This window comes from Pituophis catenifer, unplaced genomic scaffold (assembly GCF_029215685.1).
Source record: "Pituophis catenifer annectens isolate HBS135680 unplaced genomic scaffold, rPitCat1.0.hap2 SCAF_2, whole genome shotgun sequence".
Lineage (NCBI taxonomy): Eukaryota > Metazoa > Chordata > Lepidosauria > Squamata > Colubridae > Pituophis > Pituophis catenifer.
Window position 1 is genome coordinate 19,440,593 of NW_027256882.1, and position 15,465 is coordinate 19,456,057.

At 38.6% G+C, this 15,465-nt stretch overlaps 1 protein-coding gene across 1 annotated transcript; it reads left to right on the plus strand.

Moving 5' to 3' along the window:
* On the plus strand, positions 1–9,268 carry LOC139309298 (vomeronasal type-2 receptor 26-like). Its single transcript, XM_070933353.1, has 6 exons — positions 1–215; positions 890–1,157; positions 1,558–2,352; positions 6,112–6,324; positions 8,078–8,204; positions 8,358–9,268. Exons 1-6 carry the CDS (start codon positions 22–24, stop codon positions 9,266–9,268), a joined length of 2,508 nt encoding a protein of 835 aa, XP_070789454.1. The 5' UTR covers positions 1–21.
* The last annotated feature ends 6,197 nt before the right edge of the window (positions 9,269–15,465 follow it).

Genomic DNA, 15,465 nt, shown 5'->3' on the forward strand with positions numbered 1-15,465 from the left:
GATCTTTTCCTTCTGCTTCTTATGTTGCTAGCATCCATGCCAGTCTCTGGGAACCTTAGAATCAAGTTCCCGCTGAGTTTGGAACATCAGGATGGAGAAAAACCATGGAGCTACTACAGACCAGGAGACCATCTCATTAGTATAGTCATCACTGCAACAGAAATACCACATACAATATTGCTTTTCAACAAGGTTCCTTATAATCAATCTGACTCGTAAGTCATACAGTGTGATGAATGTGTCAATTCTCTCCATTTGGAGCTCTAACACTGTTTTTCATTTTTTTCATATTTCATTTGCTCCTATATTGCAAGACCTGTCCATTTTCATGAATCTTTTTGATTTCCATGACTTCTTCCCTTTGTCTTATTTTGTGGAAGAGACTCAAATCCAAAAATGAGGCAGAAAGAAAACATGAAGGAAGTCCACATTATTTTCCTCTCCCTTCCAATCATGAATTCATGACTTTTGTTTCCATAGTTTTCTAACCCACTCTTTTATATTCATTTTCTGATCCTTATAGGAATAGATGATTTATTTTTTGAATGGTTTTTCTGGGTCATGTATCAAAAATCCTCTTCCATTTATGATGGTTTTGTTTGAATGATTGAATTATTTTGCAATGGTTCCTGGTTTGAGGAAAATTGGTGCTGCTACATATTATGGTGGATTTATGATACTTAACCCTGGTGGGGAACTATCTCCATCTTCTCTTACCAACAGTCATTAAAATTAAATTTTGGTTTTGGATCAATATTGGCTTAAGATTCAATAGGTTCATGGAGAAAGATAATGTATTAAATAGAAAGAAAGATTTTGTTATTGCTGTTGAAGATGCTGATATTAACATGAACTTTTTTTACACTAGTTTATCTTCTGATAAGTCAAGAATAGTATACTTTATTTTCAATATTCAAGTTGTCAACAAAACTCCTCAGCTCTTGCACAATTTGACGGTTGGTTACAACATCCATGACAACTATTTGAACACACTTGGCACTTCAGATGCCTTGCTAGACATTCTCTCTGCTGGAGAAGCCAATGTTCCCAACTACAGCTGTGGAAGGAAAGACAACCTATTGACTCTGGTTGATGGAGCTGAAAGGGACATCTCTATCCAGATGTCAACATTAGTCGGCCTCTACAAAGTCTCACAGGTTTTGTATTTATTTCTGGTAAATTGAGTAGAGTGATAGATCCAACCATATCTTGTCTATGGAATTGTAGGTATCATAGCCAAAGATTAGGATCCACAGTGGGGAGGGAGCAAGGATCAAAACAGACAAATCCTCTCATAACACCATCCTCATTGCTTAGGGCGCTTCTACTACAGACATGTGAAGTGAGCAGAAACTTTGTGTTCAATTAAAAGGAACTTCTGGGCAACTGGAAGTTAAGGAGTAATGGAAAGTGCATGTTTTCCATATGATCTTAGACAAAGTAATGAAAATTTCAATTCTTCAGATTCATGAAAAGAATTCAAATGGATTATCTTAACTACTGTTGATAAAACATATACTGCATGTCTTTTATTGTATTTTCTTATCACTTTTTCAGATTAGTCTTGAAATTGCTTCAGAGGATCTGAGTGAAAAAAGTCAATTCCCTTTTTTCCACCGGACATTCCTCAAAGAAGGTTTTCAGTACCCAGGAATTGTCCAACTTCTCCTCCATTTCAGATGGACCCTGATTGGTCTCTTTGCTTCAGCTACAGAGAAAGGAGAGAATTTTATGAGAACTTTTACTCCTTTGCTTGTCAGGAATGAAATTTGTGTTGTTATATCTCAACAATTCTCAACAATTGCACCCACAAAATCCTTCAGGGAAGCCATGTCCAAGTGGAGACAGGTCAACATCTTTGTTCATTTTGCAGAATATGATCCCATTTGGGACAGAATCCTTCCTTTCCATTTAACCCTTGAAGGTTTTCCAGGATCCATTGAAGGGAAAGTCTGGCTCATGACAGGTTTGGGAATGTATGAAATGAAAAAGCACAGACTTCTCAAATACATCCATAGTATTTGGAACTTTTCGTTTTTGTCAAAGAAGAGGCCAAAAGATGATGCCTTTGAACCCTATTTCATTGTAAACCCCCAGTTTGAAGATGAGTCTTTTGAATGTTCTCTTTCAAAGCATGGCTTTTCTGTCAAAGGCCGGAGACGATGCACTGAGAAATTGCCACTGGTGACCCAAAAGAAAGGGAGCAATATCCAGATCCCAAATGATGAACATTATTACAGTTTTGTTAAGACTCTGGTCCATGCCTTGAATGCTGCATATTCCTCCAATTCCAGGAGGAAAAGGAAAGAAGGGGAAGAGAGCTTGGGCACTCCAAGGCTACAGCCATGGCAGGTACAGAGTCCTGAGAAGGCTCCATAAAACCTAGTTACTTTTGAGAATTCAAAGAAGAAGCAGGAGAACCTTCTCAATCTACTTGTGCTACAAAAGGCCAACAGATTTGGCCAATCTAATCGCTTGGGAGGATGATTTTCCAAATAGCCTATACTAAAAAAAAGATAAATTTTGATATTAACCATCGCTAATTTTAAAAAGAATGTATGCATTTTAAAATAAATGCCAGTATATATAGATATGAATGGAGGTGGTTAGCATCATAGAATTTTACATTTATCAATCTGAAGGAGACCCTGAGACCACCTAGCCCAACCTCTCCTGTCTGCAGGAAACCCAGTTAAAGCTTTTCTGATTGATGGATCCTCTATCTTTGCATAAAGGCAAATCAGTGAAAGGGAGACTGAACTTCTCTGCTTTATTGGTTCAATTCTAAAATGGTTCCTCCTTTTAGAATGTTTTCCTCTCATTCAGCCAGAATCTTCCTTCTTGTGACTGAATTCATGTTACCATGTCTGACACCCTGGAATAACAGTGAGAAAATATTAAGCTTCTGTTTAACATCTTTCAGTTATTGGAAGAGTCTTGTATCTTTTCCTTTTCCAACTGAATATTTTATAAGTTGGAAAGCTGCTCCCACTCTTGTTATTATCTGTTGCCATAGAGCAACCTAGCTCCTCTCCTTGTAGTCTTTCCTGAAGGCTAAGAGCAGGCCTTTTGATCTCTTCCTTGGCTTCTTCACTTTTCCCTAAACCTGATTCAGGGTTTGTGCAATGCTTCTTCTCCAAGCATGGTGCCTCCAGAGGAACTATCTCCCAAAACCAGAATATTCATGTTCTGATATTTTTATGGATGCATTTATCTTCTTCGCATGACCATCATATTGCTGACTGAAATTTGATTTGCCAACAACTATTTCAAGATTACTGTATTTTTCGGAGTATAAAATGCACCTTATTTTTGGGGAGGAAAATAAGAAAAAAGCTGATTGGCAGGTGGATAGGCCTCCCAGAATACTCTCAATCAGCTGTTCCCAGAGGTGAATTTTAACAAGAGGTTCATTGGTTGTGAGCTCTATGCCTTGCTTTTTTTTCAGCCTCTGAAACAGAGGTTTCAGAGGCTTTTTTTTCTGCCTCTGAAAGCCTCTGAAACAGAGCTTCAGAAAAAAAGCCTCTGAGCTGAAGCTCTGTTTCAGAGACTCTTTTTCTTACCGTATTTTCCAGCGTATAAGACGACTTTTTAACACATGAAAATCTTCTCAAAAGTCGGGGGTCGTCTTATACGCCGGGTGTCGTTCTCCTGTAACCAGGCTCCTGTAACCAAAAGACTCTGACGAGCCTTAAATGGCTCTGGCGATCGAAGCTCTGACGATCCCAGCTTTGCCTGCTAATCAGGCAACTCAGCTGGGATGCCAGAGCCATGTTAAAGGAAAAAACTTTTTTCTTTTTACGTGGCTCTGCAAGTTCTGACAATCCCAGCTGAGTTGCCTGCCGATCAGGCAACGCAGCTGGGATCGCCAGAGCCCAGAGCCCTGTAAAAGGAAAAGTTTTCCCCCTCCAGCTTGCTTACCTTAGCTGCTAATCGCAACGCTTGCCTTGCTTCGCTTGCCTGAATCCATTCCATCAGCAAGCCACTCCCTGCCTGCAATCATGCAGGCAGGAGTTGTGGACTTCAACTCCCAGAATTCCTCAGCCAGCAAAACAAAGCTGGCTGAGGAATTCTGGGAGTTGAAGTCTACAAGTCTTAAAGTTGCCAAGGTTGGAGATCCCTGTTCTATTGGGTAAGTTTTTTTCCCCTTTGGGAGCTTTAAAAAAAATAGTCAATTGCGGTTTTTTTAGTTCTTCTTTTTTAGACCTAGCCATTTAAAGTTTAGGAAGTTTTAAATTTAGCTTTCATATAAAAATAAAAATAAAATAAAATAAAGTAATATTTGTGCAGCTTTCTGAGATTTAGTGTGTTTCTGTAGTGTTTCACTCTAACTACACAAACACACAAAATCTCACAAAGCTGTATGTGGAATTTTGTGTGTGTAAAGTGTGAAAGTTGTTTTTTTGGGCTTTTTGTGGCTGTGTGAGGTTCCTGCTTGTTGCAGGGGCCATTTTGAGTCTAGCACAGCTGCTTTTACATTGTGGGTGAGCCAGTTGTGTTGTGTTGTGTTGTGTTGTGTGTGTGTGAAGTGTGAAAGTAGTTTTTTTGGGGGCTTTTTGTGGCTGTGTGAGGTTCCTGCTTGTTTCAGGGGCCATTTTGGGTCTAGCACAGCTGTTTTTACATTGTGGGTGAGCCAGTTGATGTTTTTTAATTTTTATTTGGTGTGCATTGGAAGAGGGGCAGTCTTATACGGCGAGTATAGCCCAAACCCTATATTTTAACAGGAAAAGTCGGGGGTCATCTTATACGCCCAGTCGTCTTATACGCCGGAAAATACGGTAAGCTTCTTTCAGAGGCTTTTTTTTTTCTGAAGCTGTTTGGAGGCTTTTTTTCTGAAGCTTCTTTCAGAGGCTTTTTTCAGCCTCTGAAATCTCCATTTGAGAGGCTGGGTGGGGCTACATTTGGAGAATAAAACACACCCAGATTTTCACCCTCTTTTTGGGAGGAAAAAGGTGCGTCTTATACTCCAAAAAATATGGTATTTTCACAAATATACTTACCAAATTTGGTATCCCTTGTCCTTCTTCCAGTGTATCATTAAAGTGCTATAGTTTATCAATTCCATGTTGCTAAAGCTCAGATACTTTTCTACTGAATTTTCCTGATGCACCTCTCCCTATGAGGAAATCATAAATATTTTTCTGTAAACTTGGCATTGTTTGAATGAGATGAAATTAGTTTTTCTAAGGATCTGTATAAATCTTCCATCAAACGGATTTATCAACTCTACTGTAGTAATGGCAATATAGAAAAATCGATGACCAAGAACTAAGGAGTTATTATTAATCCTAATTCCCCATTTTTATAAGAAAGATTAAAAATATTAAACATTATTTCAGTACAATTTTAACAATGTTTTATCCATTTAATTGTCATACCATCCAGCCTTCACATAACTAGGTTCTAACCACTAATCATTGCACTATGAAATAGTTTTTTTTAATAATTTTCTGAAATTAGGTTATATCACCAGCATTCACACAATCTATTAAGAAATATAATGAAATGTGGGAAAAAGAGATGGTGCATAGGGAATGATTAGATAGGAGGGACTAAGCCTGCAGTTACATAACGGGCAGAGAAAGAAAATCAGAATGATACTGAAAAAAATTGCTACCAGATTTATATTTACAGACTTGCATGATTCGCTCAGTGAGACCTTCAAAAAAGTAGAATTAGCTCATTTGCTTTTTGTTTCCCAATCTGGTCTAATAGGGAGAAGTTTAGACTGGCAATTTTCATCTTGAAAATCCATGCTTTTTGGTAATCCCCCTTTTGTCTTCAAGGCATTTATGAATAATCTCTTTTTTCTATTGTTCAATTTATTTGACACCTGCTCTACAATGCTCCCTATAAATGATCAATTGTGCCAATTACATTTTGTTAATATCAATTCTGTCAATATATATAATTGAGAAATTTTGCTGAACCTTTTTCCTTTGCTTACGAAGATAGTGGTGATACTTTTCTCCTTATTAAGCATACTTTGAAGTTAGAGAACAATAGTTGCAAGTTGTACAACTGTAGAAGAAAGAATCAAATGTGAAAAGATCACGTGGGATAAGAAACAGAGGTTTCTGCTTTTAAAATTCTTGGATGTTTCCATTCTAGTTTCATCCCTTTCTGGAGAAGAATGAGTTTTGCAATCTTTCCGAATTTATACTCTACATGGACCAAAATGGAGAGATAGCAGCAGATCTGGGCATCATGAGCTTGTTGGTTCTCCTCAAAAAGGATCCCATCAGACTGATACTGGGGACTTTTGAAAAACAAAGACTTATTTTCTTCAAAAATGCTATGTCAGAGCTAAAGATGTTAAACAAAGTGGGTGAAATTTTGCCATCTTATCTCTCTTTCTCAAAGCCTTAGAACTCAATTCAAGTGGGCTAAGACCACAATTACCATGATGAATAACTTCACTGAAAATTGAATGTGAGGAATAGAAACCTCATAGTTACTGCTTGGGAGGGTTCAGTACTATTCACAAAATTATTCTTCAGATGCTATAATATGGAACACAGTTTTAAGCTGATTCAGACACATTCAATATTGGATTCTTCTTTAGAATGCAGACCATGGTCCTCTTGTGTCCCCTCTATATTTAGTATCTCCATCAAACTAGTCAGACACTAACAAGGGCTGGGAAATGTGTTGCTCATAGCCTCACATTCGTTTATTCCTTATCCTCAAATAGTGATTCTGTTGACTAGTGCCTAAATTCAGTTTTGGACTGAATCAAATGAAACTGAATCATGACTGGATGATTCTCTGGTCCTATTAGAAAATGAGTTTAATTTTGTCCTGGTTGGGGAAAGTGTGCCCTGAAAGTGCAGACTCATAATCTACAATGTTTTTAAACATCCCAGAATTTACCAGAGTTAGCCATGCCTCTCTTTCACCTCACTGGGATGAAGTAACAGACCTTCAATTCTTTTTCCATGGCAGTTGAAGAACTGCAGTTCTTCAGCAGAAAATACCTTTTCTTTGATACTTAGCTGGGTTTTATAACTATTTGTTTGTGACACAGGGCTCCTACTAATGTCCCATGTGCTGCAGCAAAAGATTGTTGACTTACCTTTCTAGAGGGACATGTTCTCATGACCTCACCTCCATCTCCCTTCAATACAGATATAGAAACTAGACAGTCAATGGTAGAAGAGAATATTTATAGCTCAGGGTTGAACTGTGCTGTCCTTGGTGCTTTGTGGTTTTCTTACAAATATTTCATTACCAAACGAGGCAACATCCTAAGTGCACTAAGTTCATTAGCCTAGCAGCCACAAGATTTGAAGAAATAAATAAATAAATAATTAAATTAAAAAAGAATGTTCCTTTCAAAGTTGACAGCACTAACTTGTAAGGAATTTTTTTTTTTTGTATCTTAACTAGAAATTCATTTTTGACTATGTTCAAAGGAGAACACTTTTGCAATGTTTCATGCATTCCAGAACAAAACTTTCCCAAACCTACTGGTCAGCAGTTTCTTTCTTCATCACAGTTATACATATTTTAATAAATCGAATAGAATAAAATTTTAATGTATATTATTAAGAATAAATTTTATTCCAAAATTTAATATGAATATATCACCAAAATTTAAAATCATGGATATATGAAGAATGGAGGCCATGAGCAGGAACCCACTGGTTTTCATTGAATGCTTAAATCTTTTTTCAATTCCATCATTACAGACTTCATTAAATAGAAACATACTCTATTGCAATGTGATATTTATTTATTTTATTGATTTATTATTGAATTTGTATACCGCCCTACTCCTGAAGGACTCAGGGCGGTGAACAGCCATAGAATAAAACATATAAATACAAAATTTAAAATAGATTAAAACGAATTAAATAATTTGGCTGAACAAATTTAAAACCCCAATAATTTAAAACCAGATTTAAAATTTCCATTTAAAAGGGGAAAGACTTAGGTCAGATATAGTTAGAGATTTCATATTTACCTAAGTAAATCCTAGAGACTACTTGGTGAATTGTCAGTACATGTCAATTTTGAATGGATAGTAGTCCTAACACATTTTCCTTGTCATTCCTTGTTTTATTTTTCTTCTTAGTCTCTTCCTCAATCAATTTGTGTAGAAAGTTGTCATCCTGGATTTGTCAAGCGGGCTCGAGAAGGAGAGCCAGTTTGCTGCTACGACTGCATTCCTTGTCCAGAGGGGACCATCTCCACTCAAGAAGGTGGGTAACAACAGAGGAAGTGATTCTGGATTTATCCAGAGCATTTTGATCAATATGCTTTTAAAAGCATGCTATCAATTATTGTCCTAAGAAAGTATTGCTTGAAAGGTAAAAGGGTATAATATGAAAGAAATATTCCTTTTTTCCCCTCAGATATGGAAAAATGCACCCAGTGTCCAGATGATAAATATCCAAATGAAGACCGAATCCAATGTATTCCCAAAGTTCTAACCTTTCTTTCTTATAAAGAATATCTGGGCATAATCTTGGTCTCTTTTGCTCTACTTTTGTTCCTAACCACAGACCTTGTTTTATTCATATTCATTAAATACCGAGAAACTCCCATTGTCAAAGCCAACAACCGGGATCTCTCCTACATCCTCCTGGTTTCCCTCCTGCTTTGCTTCTTGTCCTCTTTTCTCTTCATTGGAAAACCAAGGAAAGCCACCTGTCTTCTCCGACAAACAGTGTTCAGCATCATCTTCTCAGTTGCTGTTTCTTCTCTCTTGGCCAAAACCATCATGGTGGTGCTGGCCTTCCTGGCCACAAAACCAGGAAACCAAGTGAAGAAATGGCTGGGAAAGAGCTTAGCCAACTCCATCATCCTTTCTTGTTCTGCTGTCCAAATTATCATCTGCTCCATCTGGCTTGGAGTTTCCCCACCATTCCCTGACTCTGACTTCCACTCTCAGCCTGGAGAGATCATCCTGCAATGTAATGAAGGGGCCGTTGTCCTGTTTTACATCACCCTCAGCTACCTGGGCTTCCTTGCTGCTATTTGTTTCATGGTGGCTTTTTTGGCCAGGAATCTCCCTGGTGCCTTCAACGAAGCCAAGCTGATCACCTTCAGCATGCTGGTCTTCTGCAGTGTCTGGGTGACTTTTGTACCCACCTACTTGAGCACCAAAGGAAAATACATGGTGGCTGTTCAGGTCTTCTCTATCTTGGCCTCCAGTGCTGGTTTGTTGGGCTGCATCTTCATCCCCAAATGCCACATTATCATTCTGAGGCCTGACTTGAATACAAGGGAGCAGCTTACAACCAGAAAAAATGTTGAAATGTGAAACAGAGGGATTTTGACTCTCCATACTTTCCAACAGGCCAAACCTAGAAAATGGCCCAAGCTGTTTCCCAAACATGAGTTGCCCAATGATTTTGCTTGAAAAAAATTAAAGGGTGGTCAGACAATGTATCCTCCATACTTACCCAGTTGGATTGCAAGATAGCCCCCATTACCTTTTGAACAGTTGAGGTATCCTATCTGTCCTCTGCCCTTAGATTACATGAGCCCTGAAATGCCCCTTCAAAATATTTTAAAAATGATACTGGTGCAATGGGAATGTTGTTGATATGCAAAAAAAAAAAAAACAAAACAAAAAAAAAACACAGGAAAGTCCTTTTAAAATATCACTATTTTAGTTATATCATGGTTTATTTACAATTTTATCTAGCTTTTTTATCTAAAAAGTTTAAATCAGACATTAAAACCAAGGACACATGGGGAGGGCGGGGGTGGAGTGAGAGGGAGGTGGGATTTGTTATTACTCAATCAACCACCTCCATTGTTCTGTTCCCCCACTAGGGCTCCAAGCCAACTGGTAGAGCCACGTCTTTAGGCCCTTATGAAAAGGTAGGAGGGTTATGGCCAACCTCACATCAACAGGCAAGTTCCTAAGTAAAGCTCTGGAAGGGAAAAGGACCTTTTCATTATCCTTGAAGGATAAGGATAAGGATAATTTTATTTCTATACCGCCCCTCTCCCGAGGGACTTGGGGCGTACCTGTACCTGTACAGCCAGGTAAAACACAATACAAATATCACAATTTAAATTTTAAAATTCTTAAAAGTATTACATTTAAGGCCAAAATTAGCTAAAAAATCCAAAAAATTTAAGAACTCCGAATTTAAAACTCAATTATGAAGCTAGCCCTGCCTGTTGGAAGAGTAGAGTCTTAAGAGCACAGTGGAAAACTCGGAGGTCAGAGATCTTGTGTATGTCCGGGGGCAGTTCATTCCAAAGGGCAGGGGCTCCCACAGAGAAATCTCTCCCCCTGGGTGTCGCCAGCCAACATAATTTGGCCAACGGCACCCTGAGGAGTCCCTCTCTGTGGGAGCGAACTGGTCGGTGAGAGGCTATCGGTGGCAGAAGGTGGTCTCGTAAGTACCCAGGTCCTGAGCCATGGGACTGAAGGGACTGAAACTGACATCTTCTCTCAGATTGCAACCAATTGGCTACCTACAAAATTGACAAATATGTGCATAATGTTCTGCAATCACTTTCTCATGCTGTGATGGTAAACAAGAGGAGGTGCAATGACTGAGCATAATGAGCAGATATGCACTCCCTGTGCCCAAGTTTCTGTCTGCAAGAGGAGAAATCACCTGCTTCTTCATAACAACCACCATCTTTATCATGATTTTACTTTTCTTTTGTTCTGAATAAAAATAATCAGAGAAATACACATTGTCCATGCCATTTCTTCATTCTTTTTCACATCAGCGCTGCCTTGAATGAACAAAATCTGGTGTCATTCAAGCCTTTACACTCCTATTCTACAATTTTTGGATAAAAAACTTTTTTTTTTCTTATTGTAAACATCAAATTTTAGTGGATAGCTGGATATAATAGCTACATTTGAAAACAAATCTTATGAGTTCAGGATGTCATATCTTAGCAAACTTCCATTTTAAGAATATAAAAATAAGTCTTATGGATAAGGAGAGAGTCCACCTTCATCTCCCAGTGACCACCCAGAAACTTTTGAAGTGTCCACGAGAAGTATTTGGAGATATATAAGTTATCCCAATCTTTGACTGGGAATTTGTGCCAAACTTCCCTCCCTCACACCACATCTGTTTGTTTATTTATTTGTTTGTTTGTTTGTTTGTTTGTTTGTTTGTTTGTTCAATTTATATGCCGCTCTTCTCCAGAGACTCAGGGCGGCTTACAATGCGTTAAGCAATAGCCTTCATACTTTTGTATATACCTGCTTAGTAGGGCTTTTGGCCCCCCCTAAGCGGTGTTCTTTTTTATACAAAGTCATCTTATTGCCCCCACAATCCGGGTCCTAATTTTACCTACCTCGAAAGGATGGAAGGCTGAGTCAACCTTGAGCCTGGTGAGATTCGAACTTGCAGTAATTGCAGGCAATTGGTGCTAATTAATAGCACTTTAGTCTGCTGTGCCACCAAGGCTCTTTCATGATCCTAATTTTGTAAGAATTCTTTTCTAGAAAACTTATAAAGCTGTATTTTAGCTCCTGTCTTCTTTATCTATATTTTAGTTGACCACTTGGATAACCCTGATTATCTTCCTTCTTGACTCCAATACAGCAAACTGCAGGCAAACTATGATGCAATAAAATAATGACATTTTTAGAGAACTTCCCCCAAATATGTTTCTCTTTTTTTACAATTTTATTTTATTCGAAAGAATAAAAAAATTATTAAAATTTATTAAAAAATTTATAATAAAATTTATTCTTTAAATAAAGATGCACTAGGCATTAAATAAATAAATAAATGCAGCAAATGCAATAAATGGAATAAATTAAAAAAAATAAAAAATGCACTACGCAGCCTAAAACCATCTCTATCTATTGGACTTGATGGATTTTGTGCCTACTTCTTAAAAAAGCTTTCCACTGGCAGAGCAGAACCTCTAAGTATAATCTATGAAAAATCTTTCAGAACCAGCTTCCTTGCCCAACCTATGATGACTAGCCACGGTCATCCCTATCTTCAAAAAGGGAGACCCTAGCATAGTTGAAAATTACAGACCAATCTCTTTATGTTGTGTCACCTGCAAAGTCATGGAATCAATCATTAACCAATCCATTACCCTCTACTTAGAGACAAACAACCTACTCTCGAACAAACAATTTGGTTTTCAGGAAAAATTTGCCCTGTAATCTGCAACTCCTACACTGCAAAAACATATGGACTACACAACTCGACCAGGGCAAAGCAATAGACACAATTTACATAGACTTCTGTAAAGCCTTTGATTTAGTGGTACATGACAAACTACTTCTAAAACTAAAATCATATGGCATTTCTGGATCTCTGCATAATTGGATAGCTGCGTTCCTGTCAAACAGACAACAAGTGGTCAAAACAGGAAGCGCCCTATCAAATTCTGTACCTGTTAACAGTGGAGGCCCTCAAGGCAGCATTTTAGGACCCACACTTTTTATACTTTATATAAATGACCTTTGCGATCATAGTAAAAGCAACTGTGCTTTCTTCGCTGATGATGTAAACTATTCAACACCACCGGCAATACTGCTACCCTTCAAAAAGATCTTGACTATATGTCAGAATGGTCAAACAAGTGGCAACTTCAAATCTCAAAAAATGCTCTGTCTTACACATTGGCAAAAAAAAATCAGAACATAAAATACAAGCTGGATGGACACAACCTTGTAGACGACCCTCACTCTGTCAAGGACCTTGGAGTACTCATCTCTAATGATCTAAGTGCCAGAACCCACTGTAACAACATTGCCAAAAAGGCATTAAGTGTTGTTAGCTTAATCTTGCGAAGCTTCTTCTCTGGTAATATTGTACTGCAGACTAGGGCATACAAAACCTTTACTAGACCAATTCTCGAATACAGCTCATCTGTCTGGAACCTGCAATGCATATCGGACATTAATACAATTGAGCGAGTCCAGAGATATTTCACGAGAAGAGTCCTCCAGTCCTCTGCTCACAACAGAATACCTGTCTACTGTTGACCTCACCCCATTCCTAACAGGTCTGTAAGGGGCGTGCATAAGCGCACCAATGTGCCTACTGTCCCTGTCCTACTGTCCTCATTTATTTTTATCTATTTCCTGTATTCATAATCATGTTTATACTTATATATGTGTGTGTGTGTGTGTGTGTGTGTGTGTGTGTGTGTGTGTGTGTGTGTGTAGGTCTTTGGTTATTCGGGTTTTCTTCTAGGAGCAATGTGTGATCGCAGCTAGAAAGGTAGAAGCACGAAGCTGAAAACACTAGCCTGAAGATGACGAATGAGACTTCGTTGAAACGTCACCAAGACACTTCCAATTCTACGTGGGAGAAGACCCGAATAATCAAAGACCTACATACAAACACGCGCGAAAACCTCAGAAAACAAACAAATATATATATGAGAGCTTGCTAGGTGTTAGAAAAGAAAAAAGCCCAGAACCGAGTAGATGAGATTCTACTGAGCTGGAGCTACAAAAAAACCTTGGCTACGTAGGGAAAACCTGGCTAGAAGAAAAACACACATAAACCCTACGAAGAAGTAAGAAAATTTTTATATATATATATATAAATATATAAAATAAAATAAAATAAAATAAAATAAAATAATAAAATAAAATAAAATAAAATAAAATAAAATAAAACCTTCTTCCTATTTAACCACAATAGAGTCCAATGGTTATTACTTTCTTACTCAGCTCTCACCCAAACGTTTACATTTCTAGAACAGATGGGAAAGGAAATTTCATTTCAGACACAAGAAATTTTAAAATCAGCACCAATTTAGGATTAACATCCAGAGATTTCATAGAAAAGAAAATCACAAACAAGCCCTACTCTAAACATTCATCTGGGTTCACATGTGCAGATTGCTTCCATGGCATTAGAAAAAAGGAAGCCCTGGTGTTAACTGTCACCCACCTAGAGTGTCACCACCACAGTCTATAGCTGTTGTGGCCCGTCAGCGCCCTGTGCAGCTAGTAGCTGATTCCGACAGAGAGGAGGCTGGTGTGGTGCTGTGCCAGTAGCCTGTGCAGCTGGCACTCGAGTCAGACAATGAGGAGGCTGGAGAAGATGTGGTGCCAGAGGCAGGGATTCAGCCAGGGCCTTCAGAACCTCCAGAAGCTTCCTTAAGTGAAGAGGACAAAGAGGAGTGCTGCCAAAAGGCAGGAGTGGCTCCTCAGTAGGAGGTCTCCTTGAAAGTAAAGCTTGGGGCTAATTGGCCACTCCCTTAGCCTATTTAAGGAGGAATGCCAACTGAAGCAAGTTGCAAGGAACAACTTCATTCACATACCTTTGTGTCTTGTCTTGCTTATCAGCTTCCTGAAAATTGCTTCTGGGCATTCTGCCAACCACAGTAAGCTTTCAGTATTATTCTTTGAATTCTTGGCAGTTGTTAATGCAGTTAATTAACAGCTGTTGTTGTAAAAAAACTGGTTTATTTAGTAAACTAAGGTTTGAACGGACTTTGTGTGTGCTGCATTCTTTGGGGTCCATAGCTAGGGCAGAACAATAGCTTTGGGTGGCTCTCCCCAGCAGGAATTTTAAAAACAGCTCCAATTTAGGATTAATATATGGAGATCTCATAGAAAAGGAAATCAGAAAAAGACCCTACTCAACATTAGGGAGGGTTCATAGATACTGACTGACTCCTTTTCATTAGAAGACAGGAAGGACTAGAGTTGTGTCATGAATGTAAAGTTTAATCAAACTTCATAACTCTGAGTAACCTTCCTCAGCAGTCTCTGGAGACCAAACATTGCAATGAAGGATAGCCGAAGTCAATATTCTGGGTGTTGAACTATTTTCCTCCAGCATCATTTTCTGGACATGCCATGACAGGAAGGACCACAACACCCCCAGGGATACATTTGTGAGTTTCACTTACACACTGTTATCCAGCTGACCCTCTGCACAGGGAGTCTTGGAAGAACTTCAGGATCCCCAGAGGAAATGTTACTTCTCTGTAATTATCACCATCCTGGATTTTCAGACCTCCTCTCCTACTACTCTCTTGACTGCCTTTGATGTAAACATCAGACTGAAACAACATGAAAGGATATTGCATCCACAAAGGATAAATGCCTCAGGTCACACTCTGTGTGGCACAAATTTTGGGACAAGCAGAGATTGTACTCTTGATTGTGTCTTTCTCTCCTTTCCAGGTGAAGATTAGTTTGTCCCTGTCTGAACCAGGAAAGTGAGAGTGCTTTGAATTCTTCCAATCTTTCTTGTTGCTTTTGTTTAGAAACAGATTATGGATCTTCTGCTTTTGGCAGTGCTGGTGTGTCAAGCAGTCTCTGTGAAGCTTAAAAGAAAGTGTCCGCTGAATTTTGAGATCCAGGATGGGAAAAAAACATGGAACTATTACAGGCCAGGAGACCATCTTGTTGGTATAGTCAACTCTATGACAAGAATATCGCATAAAACGTTGCCTTTCAACATGGTGCCTGCTAGTCAATCTCATTCGTAAGTCATTCAGTGTGATGGAGTTGCATTCCCTCCGTTTGCAGTTCTAACACTC